This window comes from Oncorhynchus mykiss, chromosome 15 (genome assembly GCF_057628025.1).
Source record: "Oncorhynchus mykiss isolate SJ-2025 chromosome 15, ASM5762802v1, whole genome shotgun sequence".
In the NCBI taxonomy this organism is placed as follows: Eukaryota; Metazoa; Chordata; class Actinopteri; order Salmoniformes; family Salmonidae; genus Oncorhynchus; species Oncorhynchus mykiss.
Window position 1 is genome coordinate 19,799,284 of NC_143036.1, and position 19,629 is coordinate 19,818,912.

The 19,629-nt window shown below is 41.2% G+C and overlaps 1 protein-coding gene across 12 annotated transcripts in view; it reads right to left on the reverse strand.

Annotated features, from left to right (window-relative positions):
- LOC110490935 (receptor-type tyrosine-protein phosphatase mu) overlaps positions 1-10,579 on the reverse strand; it is a 296,571-nt gene extending 285,992 nt beyond the window's left edge. For all 12 annotated transcript variants that reach the window (XM_090199474.1, XM_036943993.2, XM_090199471.1 and 9 more), the window contains exon 1: positions 10,062-10,579. In XM_090199474.1, the coding sequence (XP_090055600.1) occupies positions 10,062-10,134 (73 nt within the window). In that variant the 5' untranslated portion in view covers positions 10,135-10,579. The remainder of the gene's footprint in view (positions 1-10,061) is intronic.
- Positions 10,580-19,629: the final 9,050 nt, after the last annotated feature.

The following is a 19,629-nucleotide window of genomic DNA, read 5'->3' on the forward strand; positions in this document are numbered from 1 at the left end:
TCACTTTAGTGACTTCATTTCATACTCCATTTCCTTAAAGTTAATGTTAGATATGTATTGAGTCTAACTCCACATTTTACGTATTACCCACTTATGAATATTTACAGTTGCAATATAGGTTAAGTACCTTTCCCGGGGATAAAGAGAGCAGTTCTGTCCCCTTCGGGCAGCGTGCTGCTGTTCACATATCCAATTCCCTAACCACTTCTCCCCATTAATGCCTGTGGTGTTTAATGGCTTTCTGTTTCATCTCCCTCACTTTAACTCACACAGATATTATAATAAAGCACAGCAGCACTCGTGGACAAGCTCCAAGGACAGCTGTTATGATAATTATGATAAAGATGGAATTATAATACCCCAATAAAATATTTACATTCCACTCCTTTGAAAACACATTTCAAGATTTTAGAGAATTTCCAGAGGCCTTCCTACACTGTGTGGAATCCACTCAACTTGGAGTGAGGAAAGTACATACCGCTGAGAAATCTAAAGTGATATGTGCATATTTCAGCGTGTTCCAGTAAAATGTTAAATCTGCATCTTAAACACAATGCTAATTCATCACAATCCTTCAGTGAGGCTACAGTTGAAAAGTTGTTGTTGGAGCCCCCCCTCCTTTGGGAGATTATAATTTAGATGACCCCTTAATTCCTCTGACCTGTGGAGAGAGGTCTGTCTGATTGCCGGGTGTATTCTTAAGCCGTATCATTTTCCCTTGGCTTATTGTTTTGTGCTGGCCTGGATTTAATATTGGCCTGTTTTAATATCTGTCCACCATGTGTTGAGACAGGGCTGGCGGCTATAGGATTAAGACGGTTTGTGTGCGACTGAAAGACAACATTATTTAATACAGCGAGCCGGTGACCCTCATATCGATTAATCCCTCTAAGATTGTACTTGCACATTCAGCAAGCTCTTACCTCAATGTTCCCCTTGTGGCGTCTGTTCGCAGAACGCCTCTCCCCTATCGTGCTAGGCTTTTTAAGCCTCCTCTAAATCTGATTTGTAGAAGTTCTCCGACCACTTGAAGACATGCGGGCCCCTCCAGTGGCTTGGTGCGACTTTAAGATCAACCGTAAAACGCATCACAACTAGTAGCAGAGCTTTGACTGCTTTTCATAGGAGACGCTTCTTCTTTAAATCCTTTCATTATCTATATTTGGGGAAGATTTTGCTGCTGTCGCAGGGTTGGTGGAAAAAATAATTAGGGTGACGGCTAAGACCGAGAACAGAGAGCGTCTAGTCCTGGATTCTAATGAACTGTGTTTAACAACGCCTCGTGTTAATATAGTCGGAGGTCTGGCACAGCTGCATGCTCAATAAAAAAAAGGTTGTTCGCCGGGGGGGGGGGGGGGGGTTGGTTTACACGCATTAAAGCTGGTTATTTAAATTGCTAAAACCTCAAGTAAAGACCTAACAGTCTAACGCGACATCAACAAGCTTCTACTACAAGAGCTGTTTTTGCCTGCTTTTGGTTTCACAGCTTTTTTTTTCTCCCCCTGTTGGTGTTTCCAGTGGGCCCCTGAGAGCTGACAGTGTCAATGTGACCACATGCTGATGGGACCATTAATACCATTAAAATGTTCCTCCTTGAGCCAGTCTCACCCTGATCAGGGCCGTGGCACTCAGCCCAACACAGCGTAAACCTAAATTGGCTTAAGACGAAGGCCTTGAGACCAGGCTGTGAGCTATTAAAGTCATATGATTTGGGTTTGACACTAGGACAGAGGTCAAACACTTTTTGCTGCTCTGTGGCAAAAAGGAATGGAGATTTTCAAACTTAATATGGAGCAGCATTTTTATTTATTTTTCAAAAAAATGTCTGAGAGAAAAAAGCTGGGAGATCTAGGGTAAACCATAAAGGCCACACACAGCTTGGCTATTTAGTTCCATCCTGTAATTTTCCATCAGTCTCACTCTAATCGGTGTCTCTTTACCATTGACAAGATGGCTGATTAAGTCTTTCAGACATGGAGAGAACCCAGGACAAATGGGATGATGAATGTGACAAACTTCTGCTAATGGGGTGGAATTCAGTTTGAAAAGCAACGCTAAGCTGCAGATTTCAGCAGTCAACATCCAAACAGTTCATCACGCTGCAGAGCTAAAGACCAGCCGGTACGCAATGCTGCCCCTTTTAACGTCCCCAATTAAAATGACTAACAAAGATTTATTTGTATTTTTTTAAATTCCCTTCTGCTTGCTTTGCAATAAATACCCACAGAGTAAGTGAAAAGTAAGGGAAATAATTAAAACATCATAAAAAAGAAAAAATATATATAAGTTGTCACTACATGGTCCTTGCGTTCTGAGCAAATATTTATACCTTCCCCATTTAGCAGAGACATAAATAAATGATGGGGATTAGTGCTGGGCATCAGGGTTTGGCAACTATTAAAAATATCAATACAGGGGAATAAAAATGACTTATCCAAGAAACACATTTTCTGGGGAGGGTTCAGGGGGCTCCAATGATTCCACAGTAGTATAGAAACTATGATGATGCCCTAGACTGCGAATCATTCCCTGATGTTGTCGTTTTCACTGCAGCTCTATGAAAGGCCACGCTAAAGCCGACGTGGGCCTCCTTTCCTTCAGAAAACTCCTGGCCCGGGAAGGTCGGAAAGGGAGGTCGTTTCTCAAACTTCCTTTAGGAGCAACAATGACTTTTGGTCACAAATTAGAGCAGGGAGAGGGGGAACACAGAGGAGAAGAACATGACTGAGAAGAACACCGTGGCCCCAAACTGTTAATGACCCATAATGACGACTCCACAGAGTGCCACAGATGCAGGATGACAGTAATGGAGAGATTTGCCTGTGGTCATATTCTCATATATGCAAGGCAGGGACACAGAGAAGAAGAGCTGCGACAGTGTACTAACCTGCCACCCTTCCTGTAACCTGGTTCCAGAAAAATAACATGCAAGGAAGCAGGAAAAAAACGAAACACAAAAACACACACTCCTGAGGACAGCCTATACCCAGCCTACAGTACGGAACGACATCCTAGTAATAGTAGAAGTCCTATGCTGTTGGCTTGGAAGTGGGGCAGGGGTGGTCCTTGGTGAATTAATTAGTTGTTTTCCTGAGTGCTTAGACTGACACAGTCACCTAGAAAGGCCTCTAGCGAGATTCGGTAAACACCTTTATCCATCGGAATAATGAATATGTAATCATAAGAGAGCTTCTTTTAGTCTCAGCGGTTTGTTAAACCTGACAGTGGTGCACAGCGCAAGATGCTGACTGGACCACCTGGTCTCCCTATTGCCCTTACTGTATGGCGGTGCTGGCTGATTCAGGAGTTATCCAGCCTTTCCCTGTGTCCCCCTCTCTCTGCCTCCAGAAGAGCTGAGTTTAATTAGAGGGGGCCCTGTTTGCTCAAAATCTCTTCTAACGGGTAATTATACTGTCTATACCTGTGCACTTTAAACCACAACACTGGCTGGTCCAGGCCTTCCTGGGCAATGTCCTGCAAATAGACTCCTCTAGCCAGGTAGTGTTCATTAGGCACAAAAATGGAAGAAAACAGAATTAAATGAGAAAGCTCTAGCTGAACTTAACCAAAACAGGCATGTTTTTATTGTTCTGCAGTGTGCCCTAATGAACAAAACCCACAGGGCTCGACACTAAGGCTTGTCCGGGGAAAATATGTGTGTGTGTGTGTGTGTGTTTATATATATATATATATTAGTAAAAAGTATAGTAAGAAGTAAAAAGAAAAGAAAACGACACAAATCACAATATCAAAGCAGGGCAGTGCATAGCTGACTGAGTAAATTGTCTATATTCCTATTTGATATTGCATATTTCAGGGTTCCCCGAACTGGCTGCTCACAGGTAGTTTTATTTGGCCCCCCAAGTTTTCTGAGCAAAATAAAATAAAATTGTTATTTAACATTGTCATTGTTGGACATAAAGAGACTAAAAACACCAGGAAATCAGCTCCAAGCCATTTTAATTTGGGAAATCTGTTCTCAAGTATCCTCACGCATAATAGAGACACGTGATCATATACAAATGTAAGCAAGGATTGAAATTATTATGTTTTTGCCAAATATTAAATCCGTTTGGGCTTCTTGCGGTCAATTTGAAGTTTACAAATTATTTGTAATTATGTTCCGGCCCCCTGACCATCCACTCAAGCAAACAATTATTTTAAATAAATAAAAAATGGCCCGTGGCTGAATCTAAGAAAATATCTGGTCAGAATAGTATTATTATTTTTTTGTTCTCTCCCTCAAATAATCTGGGCCTATAGCCAAAGGCTACTTTCATAGCAGACACTCCGGTGACTTATTGTTATAGAAGCCTAAATGTTAGTTTCTCTACATTTCATATGAATATGACTTGGCCGATTAAGCCACTTTCAGGTTAATACATGCTAGAGTTCTCCTGATGCACTATTTCACGATCAAAAGTTTAAGGTGTTTTTGAATAACCCAAAACATGGGAGGCTTAAGGTAAAAATAAGAGCGATAGAAAAAACAATAGCAAAATATAAAAATCTATTGCGAAATTTGAAAAAAACCTTAGTTGAGCAAAGCATTAAATTGAATTGATACATGCATGCAAGCGAGGCTAAAATTCATAATATTCCATCCTTGCAAACCAAACAACCAAAAAGCCAAATCCTACTGATTGAAATATCAAAAAAGCATTAAAAGACAAATTAAAGTAGAGTATTTTCCAAACTACTCAAAAAAATAAGTGTTTAAAAGTCCACAAGTTGAAGCTTTTAAAATGAGAATAATATTGAAATTCAGAGTCTATGCTATTCTCAATCACAGATTTATTTTGAATGACAAGAAGTGAAATTGAGCAACCTATACCAAGATGGAAAAATCGAATGTCAAAAATATATTTTTTTTTTACATTTAGGAGACATCTGAGGAAATCTTAGGAAAAGATGCATAGTTCGCATAGGCCCATTTCCATATTAATCTAGCAATGTGCAACCTACAGTTGAAGTGGGAAGTTTACATACACCTTAGCCAAACACATTTAAACTCAGTTTCTCATAATTCCAGACATTTCATCCTAGTAATTCCCTGTTTTAGGTCAGTTAGGATCACCACTTTATTGTAAGAATGTGAAATGTCAGAATAATAGTAGAGAGATTTTATTTATTTATCCATTATTTCATTTATTTATTTCATCACATTCCCAGTGGGTCAGAAGTTTACATGCACTCAATGAGTATTTGGTAGCAATGCCTTTAAATTGTTTAACTTGGGTCAAACGTTTCTGGCAGCCTTCCACAAGCTTCCCACAATAAGTTGGGTGAATTTTGGCCCATTCCTCCTGACAGAGCTGGTGTAACTGAGTCAGGTTTGTAGGCCACCTTGCTCGCACACGCTTTTTCAGTTCTGCACACATATTTTCTATAGGATTGAAGTCAGGGCTTTGTGATGGCCACTCCAATACCTTGACTTTGTTGTTCTTAAGCCATTATGCCACAACTTTGGAAGTATGCTTGGGGTCATTGTCCATTTGGAAGACCCATTTGCGACCAAGCTTTAACTTGTCTTGAGATGTTGCTTCAATATATCCACATCATGATGCCATCTATTTTGTGAAGTCCACCCAGGTACTTCACAATTGGGATGGTGTTCTTCGGCTTGCAAGCCTCCCTCTTTTTCCTCCAAACATAACGATGGTCATCATGGCCAAACAGTTATATTTTTGTTTCATCAGACCAGAAGACATGTCTACAAAAGTATTATCTTTGTCCCCATGTGCAGTTGCAAACCGTAGTCTGGCTTTTTTATGATGGTTTTGGAGCAGTGGCTTCTTCCTTGCTGAGCAGCCTTTCAGGTTATGTCGATATAGGACTCGTTTTACTGTGGATCTAGATACTTTTGTAACTCTTTCCTCCAGCATCTTCACAAGGTCCTTTGCTGTTGTGCTGGGATTGATTTGCACTTTTTGTACGTTCATCTCTAGGAGACAGAATGCGTCTCCTTCCTGAGCGGTATGACGGCTGCGTGGTCCCATGGTGTTTATACTTGCGTACTATTGTTTTTACAGATGAACGTGGTACCTTCAGGCATTTGGAAATTGATCTCAAGGAAGAACCAGACTTGTGAAGGTCTACAATTTCTTTTCGGAGGTCTTGGCTGATTTCTGTTGATTTTCCCATGATGTCAAGCAAAGAGGCACTGAGTTTGAAGGTAGGCCTTGAAATACATCCACAGGTACACCTCCAATTGACTCAAATGATGTCAATTAGCCTATCAGAAGCTTCTAAAGCCATGACATAATTTGCTGGAATTTTCCAAGCTGTTTAAAGGCACAGTCAACTTAGTGTATGTAAACTTCTGACCCACTGGAATTGTGATAGTGAGTTACAAGTGAAATAATCTGTAAACAATTGTTGGAAAAATTACTTGAGTCATGCACAAAGTAGATGTTCTAACTGACTTGCCAAAAGTATAGTTTGTTAACAAGAAATTTGTGGAGTGGTTGAAAAACAAGTTTTAATGACTCCAACCTAAGTGTATGTAAACTTCCAACTTCAACTGTACCTACAACACATAGTAGCCTAGGCCTAATAAGAGAGGAGGATGAGACAAACTTGCCAATCAGTTTACAATTATCCAGTTTTGAGGAGAGCAGAGTGGCTCTGCAGCCCATGATGATTTACTACCCATCACAAGACATGACGCTCGTTGACTGTCACTCTCTCCTTCTGCGTGCTTCAGCACACACAGACAGTGTAGTAGCCTAGGCCTGTCTTTTGTGCCAAAGCTCCACCAGAGTGGAATAGGCCATTCAAAAAAATGTGTCTCAGCCAAACATATTTTGTCATGTCATGATTCCTCTCATCCCTCCCATAGCATGTGAGCAAAATTACAGTCTACGGGCAAGCACAGAAAATCAGTCACCCTTTTGGAATATGGTTTTACAAACCTTTTTTATTGTTTGGACAAGTGACTTCAGCTTTCGGAAAGTTAAAAAAAATAATAATAATAAAATCAGAAGGACTGATTAAAAAAGTTAATGTCAAGCCCTGACTGAGCTACCAGGATTATCAGCACAGCTAGTTCCGAGTGGGTGGTGGACTGGGGAGAAAAAAAAACAGAGCACGCAGAGTCGGAGAATGCTAGAAATGTTTGCCGTGCACAGCCACAACAAATACAGCGAGGCAGACTGGAATTCATCACTAGGCCTTCAGCAAGTATCAGAAAGATGCTATTAAAAAAAAGCACAAAAGCAGAGTAGCTTGAAGGCAAAATGGTTTGGGGTGGTGGGGGGGGGGGGCAATTTCATGGAAGACTTTCTTTGTGTCAGGCTAGCTAGGTGTGTATGACTGAAACGCAATAGTGGACATTAATAATCCCAGTTAATTATTGATGGTGTGTTCATTATTAGGGCAACTCTTCCATCTTGGGATGAGGGTGGAGATTTTAATTTCATTCTCCACTGGTGCAGATATCCCAGCAAAGCTCCATCAGTCTGGGTTGTATGTGGCGACATGAAGAACCAGTAACTCTACAGTTTCTATAGCAAGCTATTTGACTGGTTATACTTTGTGCGCTGGGAGGCAGTCTTAAAAGACAAGGCAAATCATTTGAAAGTGGATTGTTGAAAGAGGCACAGCAACAGTCCACAGAAAGGCTGTGTGTGGCCGAGTCCAAGCAAGAAGAACAATGTGCATTATGCAGCATGTACCAAAGGTCTGCAGCTCGACAAAAATATATTTATAGCAGTGAATGGACGGAAGAAACAGCGCAGGGGTATCCATCCATCTGGGAGCGCCAGGGGATATCCTGGGTAAATTGGTCACACAAGACACAATGTCCATTACAGAAAACTTACTCCAGCCAGGCCCTGTGCAGTGTCCAAACACACAAAGCTCAGCCAAGGGCACAAACTATCATATTAATCTAACAATTTAACCCTACTTCCAGCAAAGCAAGAGAATAACCATTCAGGCTTCACTTCAAGAAACATATTTTGATGATATAGTGTTTTGTCTTGACAGCTTGAACTGACTGCCAAACTGAACATTGAACCATCTGTGTCTACTGTGTATCACTCAGTGCATGTCTGTGGGCTTCTACAAAAGTGACGTGTGGTATGTCTAAGTTTTCATGGATAACTAACTGACGCAAGGAATGGAACCGCCTTAAACCAATAACAGTGCTAGGATCAGGAATAAATGTGGGGAATGTGATTGCAATTACTGAACGTTTTGGGAGAACAACAACTATTACGTACATTTAAAATAAGTCTCACTTAATTTGCATTTGTAATTCCACCGCTGGTTTTGTACTCCCTGATTGGCAAGTAAACAAAATGGTTATTTACATTCCATTATAAAATAATTCTTTGTTTAACAAATATTTGACTGTTTGTGCTTTTTAATATGGATGGCGGTGGAAAAAGTTATTTGATGAGGTTGCGGACCAAATCCTGAATCTCAAGAGAGCATTGTGTGGCGGTATGTACAATGCTGCCACCACCAGGCATTACACGTAAAGGCATTGAGAGGCTGTGATAGTGTTATGCGTCCCAGATCTAATCAAGAAACTAGTAGGAAGGCTACTTACATGCATAACATCAGAAAAAGCTCTGATTACTGATGTAGTTAACTAGCATGGACGCACTGTCTAATAGTGGATTTATCCATTTTTATTACATGGAATTCAAAATATTGTGCCGGGCAAATGGAAGCCTTTACAAAAATAGATATTTGGCTGGCTCAATCAATTAGATACACATGTGAGTGAGAAAACTTACTCCAATTGCCCATAAGGGGATATATAAAGTTGTGTTGTATTTAAATTAGATTTGAATAAATACGCCTGTTAGTTTGCCTACCACATTAGGGCAAAAACCAAAAATACCTTTCATTACATTGAACAAAACAACTATCATCCTCCGATGCATAACTAAAAACAACATACCAATGGCATTAAGCCTAATTATTACATATACTGTAAGAAAAGCATGGCCAACTGTAGCTTGACTGAGGAAAAACAGATGTGTTTGCTTGCCTGCTGTATGCATAGTTACATGCCTACTATGAAGCTCAGATGAGCCACAGTTCAAACGTGCGAAATGCAGCTCTCTTCCATTCAAAACACAGGCAATCTAGATCATGTCAAAGCACCTGTATAACAATCCATGTGTAGATGTAGCGCTCCACACACATTTGCCCAGCCCTTCACTTTGGAATGTTGCCAATATGCAATGACACTTCTGACACTACATTAATATAGGTATTATATGCTAAATGAATTAGTCTATTTCAATAAGCAGGAACAGGAAGTTAGATTATTAGACGTCCCTTGCTTAAAATAGATTAGCATCTATAAAAAGTAACGGCTTGCTTTGATAAGCTTAGGCTTTCAAAGGATCTCAAAACTTTTCAGACAAGTCTGTGTCAGTCTGACAGTCACCCTTAGTGTAGATTAGTAAATGTTCCATTCAATAAACATATGGTATACCAACTTGAAACGGACGTGAAATTAATAGCATCAGGAGCATTGGACAAAATGAATAACCAAGTAGCGCACAGAACATTTCCCTCTCCAAAACAAGCTGCCAAGGGGTACCTAACAGCTATTCAACAACTATTGTGGTTATGAATCATGTAAATAATTGCCATTTTGCCAGAGTACAGCCATAATCCAAAATGGAAGAACAATTCGACATTATGCTACAGTGTATTTGGTGAAATAGCGTACCACAGCGCTGACTACATTATAAAAGTTTCCAATACACTGGGATGGGGCACGTCGGTCTGTTTACACTAAAGCTATTTACTGATCAAAGGGACATCAAACCACCCTATTGGAACTAGCCATACACGAATTTCTCTGTCGAACAATAAATGCGTAGGAAGTAACATTATAACGTTACAGGCTTTTCGCCAGAAAACTTGGATGTTGTACTGCTAGAGACACTGGACTGCCCTCAAGACAACGAACTTCGGAATGCGTTCTTCGACGGAAAGCGCGACAGACCCGTTATCATAGGCTACTTCAAATTCCTGGGCTTTTTGCAATACAAACAAACAAAATACACTACACAAGAAATTATGACTCTTACCTTTGAATACTTCTCCTCGAACTGTAAGCAATACGCTGCCCGCAGCAATTAGACAAGTTAAAAGTCTATCCATTGCGGTAGAGTATCGCGAACGTTACCCCCAGCTCCGGGGTAAGATCAATTCTACTCTTCCGCTGTGATAGAGGAAAATATTCCGTTTTACAGTTAACGTGCCCGGTACCTACTGGGAGTGTTCCCCTGTCTGTCTTTTCCTACTGGGTTACTTGTGTATCTTTCAAGAGCCTCCACTCGGATAGTGACTTCGCTTGCTGCCAGGAGGTAACTGACGTCACTAAGCTCGGAGAAAAGCTCGAGACAGTGCGCGCTCCAATAGAGGCGTCATTATGAGCTCCATTTCAGTATCCAGATGGAGTGATTGGTTCTTTCATACTTTCCCTCAATTTGCTAGAATTCTTGCGGGAAATACTTACCCACCGATATATTATATTTTAGCCTAGCCTACACGTTTTTAAACTGTGGAGTCAAAGTTTCACTTTCAGATACTTAAACCTGGTTTCAAGGGACGAGGGAGGGGCGCCCCATTTCACACCAATGAAGATTCCTTAGGATCCTAATAGGATAATCCTTGCATCTTGTATATCTTATTGCTTCGAATTTATTTGAGTATCATATGATATACAACTACGTCGTAATTAGCATTACTTTAAGTCTAATTTTGATTAGGTTTGTAAGGGGTAGTTTGATAATGTTGTTATGTTAAACAAGCTAGCTAACTTAGTGAAGAATTGTTCCGACCAAAAAGCACATTAATTAAACGTAGTCCTATTTCTGACATCATAGGTAGGAAATAGGAAGCTTCGATGAGCACGTGAACGCAGCAATGGGAAGGCAAGACAGAACTGCATTTTTTGGCTCTATGCAAATTAACAAACTAAACTAAAATATCTCTGAACACCCTATTATTATGTTATAATTGTAGGCTATGGCACATTTTACCTCCTTTGTCCAATTGTATGACATCAAATGGGAGTCAGGCCACTTTCACGACAACTCGGAAACAGACATTTCCGACTTGGAAACTCTTTGTAGAAAGATAAGTTCTGAGTGGTCTGCCTTGAACGTGGCATCAGTCACTGCTATGTTGACAGTGGCTCAGTTGTAGAGCAATGTTAACCATGACGCCACACATGGTCAAATCAGCACTATAATAAATGGAAAATATCAACAACAACAAAAATACACAAAAATATATAAGAGAAAATGAATGGAGAAAAGCAAGACCCCCCCCCCATCTACAGCACCACTTATTATTTCAAACCATGCACCGCTTGACTGACTGAAGTTGAGCCTTATTTTCCAATTGGAGAGAAGGTCTGCTCCTCCCTTCTTTGGTTCAAGCTGCACATCATTTGTCCCAGAATTATGCAAGATTTACGAAGCAGAATGAAATGTGTCAAAACCGACAGATTTTAATGAGGAGTCACTATCTGTGAGAATTTTACATTTGGATCTATAGCTTTTCAAATGATTGAGGGTAAAGGCCTTTTAGACTGTCTCTTGATGGCAGAATGTTAGCCTTCTTGTTAGTTGTGTGTTTCATCACATTCATCAGAAAATGACAGAGCATACAATATGTCACACAATTAAGAAATTGGATTGCTAATCAAGTGTGTGTGATTTATACTGTACTGAGAATTTATTTGCAAACTTTGCTGTGTAGGATGGCCTATAATATGTCAAACAAAGACCTAAGAATGGTCCAGCCGGCATTTAAAGATGCCCATCTGGCCTAAAAAGTTACATCCTACACAGTGTTGATGAAGTAGTGAACTGCATGTAGTTCAACTAGTATTTTAACTACATTTTGTAGTAGCTTGGTGGTGGTTGAACTAAATTTAAATCTTGGTAGTGTTTTCAGTAGTTAATTACCTTTTGACATGTGGCAGTGTAGTTAACTAGTGGAACTACACAGCTTTTTTTTGTTAAAATAAAATACGGGTAAAGTAGGCAATCATTTCCTTTGTTGTTTGGCATCAGACCTGCCTAATTCTCACTTGAAACATATTTGTTGTGTTTAATAGGATAAATTACACATTCTGTTAACAGTGATCTGTTTTTGCAATTTCTAGTCTGTAACACTTCAGATTTACATATGATAATGTTTTACTTAGTTTGAATGTAGTGAACACATTTTTCAAAGTAACTTTAGTTAATTAAAGTATTTTTTTTTTTTAAATGTGCCCAAAAAAACAATTTCGCCATGATTTCTGTGTTTAATGGAATGATAAATAATCTCCCTTTTGTATAATAGTGGTGCGGCGCTAAGATGAAAATGTTTACTTGATAGTGCACTTTGTGATAAAAGCACCACATTTGGCACAGAGGTACAGTGGGTTAAAAAAGTATTTAGTCAGCCACCAATTGTGCAAGTTCTCCCACTTAAAAAGATGATAGGTACACTTCAACTATGACAGACAAAATGGAAAAAAAAAATCCCAAAAATCACATTGTAGGATTTTTAATGAATTTATTTGCAAATTATGGTGGAAAATAAGTATTTGGTCACCTACAAACAAGCAAGATTTCTGGCTCTCACAGACCTGTAACTTCTTCTTTAAGAGGCTCCTCTGTCCTCCACACATTACCTGTATTAATGGCACCTGTTTGAACTTGTTATCAGTATAAAAGACACCTGTCCACAACCTCAAACAGTCACACTCCAAACTCCACTATGGCCAAGACCAAAGAGCTGTCAAAGGACACCAGAAACAAAATTGTAGACCTGCACCAAGCTGGGAAGACTGAATCTGCAATAGGTAAGAAGCTTGGTTTGAAGAAATCAACTGTGGGAGCAATTATTAGGAAATGGAAGACATACAAGACCACTGATAATCTCCCTCGATCTGGGGCTCCACGCAAGATCTCACCCCGTGGGGTCAAAATTATCACAAGAACGGTGAACAAAAATCCCAGAACCACACGGGGGGACCTAGTGAATGACCTGCAGAGAGCTGGGACCAAAGTAACAAAGCCTACCATCAGTAACACACTACACCGCCAGGGACTCAAATCCTGCAGTGCCAGACGTGTCCCCCTGCTTAAGCCAGTACATGTCCAGGCCCGTCTGAAGTTTGGGCAACGGGCAACGAAGGAGTGGCTTCGTAAGAAGCATTTCAAGGTCCTGGAGTGGCCTAGCCAGTCTCCAGATCTCATCCCCATAGAAAATCTTTGGAGAGAGTTGAAAGTCCGTGTTGCCCAGCAACAGCCCCAAGACATCACTGCTCTAGAGGAGATCTGCATGGAGGAATGGGCCAAAATACCAGCAGCAGTGTGTGAAAACCTTGTGAAGACCTCTGTCATTGCCAACAAAAGGTATTTAACAAAGTATTGAGATAAACTTTTGTAATTGGTAGCTACTGTAACAAAATAAAGTAGAAAAAATATACATACACATTTAGCTTCCAGTCAATGTCTCTATGCCATGTTGAGAATTATTGTTAAGATGCAATTGGAACTGAGTTTATAGCCAATAGTGTTCCGAAGTTAGAGCTAAATGTCTTATGGCATCGTCCAGATATAACAGAAAAATGTCAGAACTTATTGCCACTCAACTCCATTATATTGTGGAGTTGAGAGTTCTCAGCAAGGCCATGTGCAGGTAATGCCTGCTAAAATGCATGTGCCATAGGCCTTTCCAGACTACCAGTGCTTAATTTGAGCCGGATCCTGCCGGCACCTATTTGCCTGGATCCAGTACTTCTCACAGCATGATTTATTAATTGTTTCACTGTTCGCACTTTGGGCATTCTAATAAGAGCGATCAGCATTAAATCAAGTTGCCTCCTCGTTATTTCTCACGCTCCCCAGAAAGACCATCATGTAAAAGCACAGTGATCCTGTTGTGTGATCATCCTATCCTGCCATACTGATTTCAGGCCTGCTCTCTTATTTGTACATAGAGGTTATGGGGAGGGCCGGTGGGGTAAGTAGCTGATCTTGACACAGGTCTTGGTTGTGGTGGTCAGCTACTGAAGAGGTCCCTACGTAATCAAATCAAATCACATTTTATTTGTCACATGCGCCAAATACAAAAGGTGTAGACCTTACAGTGAACTGCTTACTTACAAGCCCTTAACCAACAATGCAGTTTTAAGAAAATACCTAAAATAGTCTGGGTAGCCATTTGATTAGATGTTCAGGAGTCTTATGGCTTGGGGGTAGAAGCTGTTTAGAAGCCTCTTGGACCTAAACTTGGCACTCCGGTACTGCTTCCCGTGCGGTAGCAGAGAGAACAGTCTATGACTAAGGTGGCTGGAGTCTTTGACAATTTTTTGGGCCTTCCCCTGACACCGCCTGGTATAGAGGTCCTGGATGGCAGGAAGCTTGGCCCCGGTGATGTACTGGGCCGTACGCACTACCCTCTGTAGTGACTTCCGGTCAGAGGCCGAGCAGTTGCCATACCAGGCAGTGATGCAACCTGTCAGGATTATCTCGATGGTGCAGCTGTAAAACCTTTTGAGAATCTGAGGACCCATGCCAAATCTTTTCAGTCTCCTCAGGGGGAATATGTTTTGTCTTGCCCTCTTCACGACTGTCTTGGTGTGCTTGGACCATGTTAGTTTGTTCGTGATGTGGACGCCAAGGAACTTGAAGCTCTCAACCTGCTCCACTACAGCCCCGTCGATGAGAATGGGGGTGTGCTCGGTCCTCCTTTTCCTGTAATCCACAATCATCTCTTTGTCTTGATCACGTTGAGGGAGAGGTTGTTGTCCTTGCACCACACAGTCAGGTCTCTGACCTTCTCCCTATAGGCTGTCTCATCGTTGTCGGTAATCAGGCCTACCACTGTTGTATCGTCGGCAAATTAATGATGGTGTTGGAGTCGTGCCTGGGCATGCAGTCATGAGTGAACAGGGAGTGCAGGAGGGGACTGAGCATGCACCCCTGAGGGGCCCCCGTGGTGAGGATCAGAGTGGCGGATGTCAGGAAGTCCAGGATCCAGTTGCAGAGGGAGGTGTTTAGTTCCAGGGTCCTACGCTTAGTGATGAGCTTTGAGGGCACTATGGTGTTGAACGCTGAGCTATAGTCAATGAATAGCATTTTCACATATGTGCTCCTTTTGTCCAGGTGTGAAAGGGCAGTGTGGAGTGCAATAGAGATTGCATAATCTGTGGATCTGTTGGGGTGGTATGCAAATTGGAGTGGGTCTAGGGTTTCTGGGATAATGGTGTTGATGTGAGCCATGACCAGTCTTTCAAAGCACTTTATGGCTACCAATGTGAGTGCTACGGGTCGGTAGTCATTTAGGCAGGTTAGCAACACTGCTAATCCCGTCAGTTCAACATGACCACCGGCAGCTCCACTAGCTAGTAGGCCTACTAGCGAGTCAGACTCAGCGGGAGAGGGAGATGGGGACCTGGAGTGGAGCGTCGCAGTGCACCCACCGACAAAGTGCTTGGAGCAAGTGCAATTTGCCGTTCAAGAACAAGCGAACGTATAACCACTGGCTTGTCATGCAGATTTAAAAGTGTGGCCGTACAACATGCAAAAAGGTAGGGAGCTTGGGTCTAGAAATAACTGGAGGGATTCAACTGGCAATAGAGTGGGTAGGATGTACAGTCAATTAACATCCTATGACTCAGACATAAAAAAAACAACAACAAAGAGCCCTCAGAAAAAAGGTTTTTGAACATGCCCGAACCAAGGCGCATTTGGTGGCAGCAAGCCTTGTCGACAAGGCTAAAGAGGACACCCAGGTGATAGTTAACACTCAAAATGAAAAAAATTGACACCACAGCCAGAGTCTTCAGAACAGCCTTAGAAAGAGGCTAAATGTCACAGCCACAGGCCCGCTCATGGCTTTGAGAGCAAGAAGTTGACTCTCAGGAGTTAAATGGACTTGACATGGGGATAGTCATTGTGGGAGGTTTTGAAAACTAAGGTAGGGCACTTTTTTTCCTTTACAAACTTGTTCGGTACTGTGAAGGTAATCTGAATATGTGCTTCATATTATCACATAGGCAGGAAGCCTATATATTGTCATATGTGTGTTCTGCTGTAGCCTACATTGATTTATTTTTTAAAAAGTTATTCCGATATTGTGATATTTGTTCTACTGCTACATTGATGTCTTGAAAATTAAATTATATTATGTAAGTAATAAAGCTATCTAATCGCCAGTCATCCAAGTAACATTATGCAAGTAATAAAGTTATCTAATCGCCAATCATCCAAGTAACATTATGCAAGTAATAAAGTTATCTAATCACCAATCATCCAAGTAACATTATGCAAGTAATAAAGTTATCTACTTTTCTAAACAATTCAAAAGTAAGCCGCAACACAGGAGCCATGTGACCAAATAGTTATAAGAGCAGGCTACTAGGAAGTGTGATGTAAAAATAGATACTCAACTGTGCCAGTGAATTGTTCTAATAGCTTTGCCAGGAGATTCCTTGAGACCACTGTTGCCCTTTTATTTAGCTCTACAAGCAAAGGGCAGTCAGATTTACGTGTCCCATAAAATCACAGCACCTAGACACATAATATGAAAATTAAGCATGGGCTTGGCTCAAGAACATCCTAGGATTGAAAAAATGCATGTTCTACAGAATTCCCAAAGTGCTCTATTCAGCTCAGGCTGCTTGCTCCCTGGACCCACTGCATGTGGTGGTGGTTTTGGGTATTGCATCTTACTTCTTCAGAGAGACCCCAACCCTATACAGTACATCTGTATCTGTCATTCACAGAGTTGTAGAGTAATGCAAAATGAACAGATTTTCTTGTTTAGCTACTAACTCCACTGATTTGGAGAGATACCGTTTCTTTGTTCATGATATACTATGTGAACTCATAAGGCCAGGGACTGTGTGCTAAAGAAGGATCAGAGACAGACTAAACTGACACCATCTCAAACAAGGACCCAATAAAAGACAACTCTGACTTTGTTTTATGGAGGCCCACATTTTTATGAGAGCTGTTGACTCAGGCTGATGTGTAGTTAGACATCATACAGAGATAGGCTCTCAGTCATAAAAACACTACTGTGAATGGCAGCTTGTTGACATTCTGCTGGGGAATTGATGCACTAGGGGGAATATTCAGGCTGAATGAGTCAGGAATTGTTCATGCAACAGAGTCCTGGGTCCCCCCGGGTGCACATTTTGTTTTGTGCCCTACCACTACACAGCTGATTCAAATGACCAACTCATCATCAAGCAGGACCGATTTTGGGAAACCCTGCTATAGAGCACGGGTCAAAGTCATTCCTCGGAGGGCCAAGTGTCGGCGGGTTTTCGCTTCACCCTTGTACTTGATTGATGAATTAAGGTCACTAATTATACCGAACAAAAATATAAACGCAGCAATTTCAACAATTTTACTGTTACTGTTCATATAAGGATATCAGTCAATTTAATTAATTTCACTAGGCCCTTATCTATGGATTTCACATGACTGGGCAGGGGGGCAGCCACCTAGCCCAACCACTGGGGAGCCAGGCCCAGCCAATCAGAATTAGTTTTTTCCCACAAAATTGTTTTATTACAGACAGACATACTCCTCAGTTGCATCAGCAGTCTGGGTGGCTTGTCTCAGACGATCCCACAGGTAAGAAGCCGGATGTGGAGGTCCTGGGCTGGTCTGCAGTTGTGAGGCCGGTTGGACGTACTGCCAAATTCTCTAGAACAACATTGGAGGCGGCTTATGGTAGAGAAATTAACATTACAGTTCTGGTGGACATTCCTGCCAATTGCACGCTCCCTCAAAACTTGAGACATCTGTGGCATTGTGTTGTGTGACAGAACTGCACATTTTAGAATGGACTGTTAATGTTCCCAGCACAAGGTGCACCTGTGTAATGATCATGCTGTTTAATCAGCTTCTTGATAGGCCAAAACCTGTCAGGTGGATGGATTATCTTGGCAAAGGAGAAATGCTCAGTAACAGGGACGTAAACAAATTTGTGCACAAAATTTGAGACAAATACGCTTTTTGTGCAGATGGAACATTTCTGGGATCTTTTATTTCAGCTAATTGAAACATGGGACCAACACTTTACATGTTGTGTTTACATTTTTGTTCAGTATAGTAAGGAACTCCTCTCACCTGCTTGTTTAGGTCTTAATTGAAAGGAAAAAACAAAAACCTGCAGACACATTTCAGTGGAATGAGTTTGACACCCCTGCTGTAGAGCAACTGAAGAACCCTGTTTGAGTCCCTTCTGAATGCATCCTTCTTAGATCCGGAAAAAACAGGGTTTCCACCCCATTGCTTTCCCCTATTTTACAGTGTCAGATCAGAGATTTCTTCATTGAAACAAGGAACAGTGCATTTGAAAGGGATTAGAACAGGGCTATGGTCTCATCCTGTACATATTTAACTGCTCAGTGATGCAGTTTTGTCCTTGAGTTCGTTTTCGGGCCAGGCAGGCAGGAAGGAAGGCAGAGACTGATTAGCAGACCTGCTCTACCTCACCTTATCTCAGCTTAAACCCTAGTCATCCCAGTCGCCTGCTTCACAATTGTTCAGGGGCATAAAGCCGTGACATTTTCATATGTAATTACGTACTCTGCATGAGGAAATCAATACTAAAATGTCCTCCTGATAAAAGTGAGGGATAATGAGATTGAGCTCAGGACATACACAACATGAAATTGTTAATGACAATGACGAGCAAAAAGGTGAGACAATTTTCAGACATTTTCATCACTATGGATTCCTACACTGCTATCTGTAAAATGTATGGATACAGTGGATAACTAACTGTCAAGGTACAATATCTGAATGTCAAGGTGACAAAACAGTGCTTCCTTATCATGTAAAACCACAGTGAGACAAACTACAGTGCCTTGCGAAAGTATTCGGCCCCCTTGAACTTTGCGACCTTTTGCCACATTTCAGGCTTCAAACATAAAGATATAAAACTGTATTTTTTTGTGAAGAATCAACAACAAGTGGGACACAATCATGAAGTGGAACGACATTTATTGGATATTTCAAACTTTTTTAACAAATCAAAAACTGAAAAATTGGGCGTGCAAAATTATTCAGCCCCTTTACTTTCAGTGCAGCAAACTCTCTCCAGAAGTTCAGTGAGGATCTCTGAATGATCCAATGTTGACCTAAATGACTAATGATGATAAATACAATCCACCTGTGTGTAATCAAGTCTCCGTATAAATGCACCTGCACTGTGATAGTCTCAGAGGTCCGTTAAAAGCGCAGAGAGCATCATGAAGAACAAGGAACACACCAGGCAGGTCCGAGATACTGTTGTGAAGATGTTTAAAGCCGGATTTGGATACAAAAATATTTCCCAAGCTTTAAACATCCCAAGGAGCACTGTGCAAGCGATAATATTGAAATGGAAGGAGTATCAGACCACTGCAAATCTACCAAGACCTGGCCGTCCCTCTAAACTTTCAGCTCATACAAGGAGAAGACTGATCAGAGATGCAGCCAAGAGGCCCATGATCACTCTGGATGAACTGCAGAGATCTACAGCTGAGGTGGGAGACTCTGTCCATAGGACAACAATCAGTCGTATATTGCACAAATCTGGCCTTTATGGAAGAGTGGCAATTAGAAAGCCATTTCTAAAAGATAT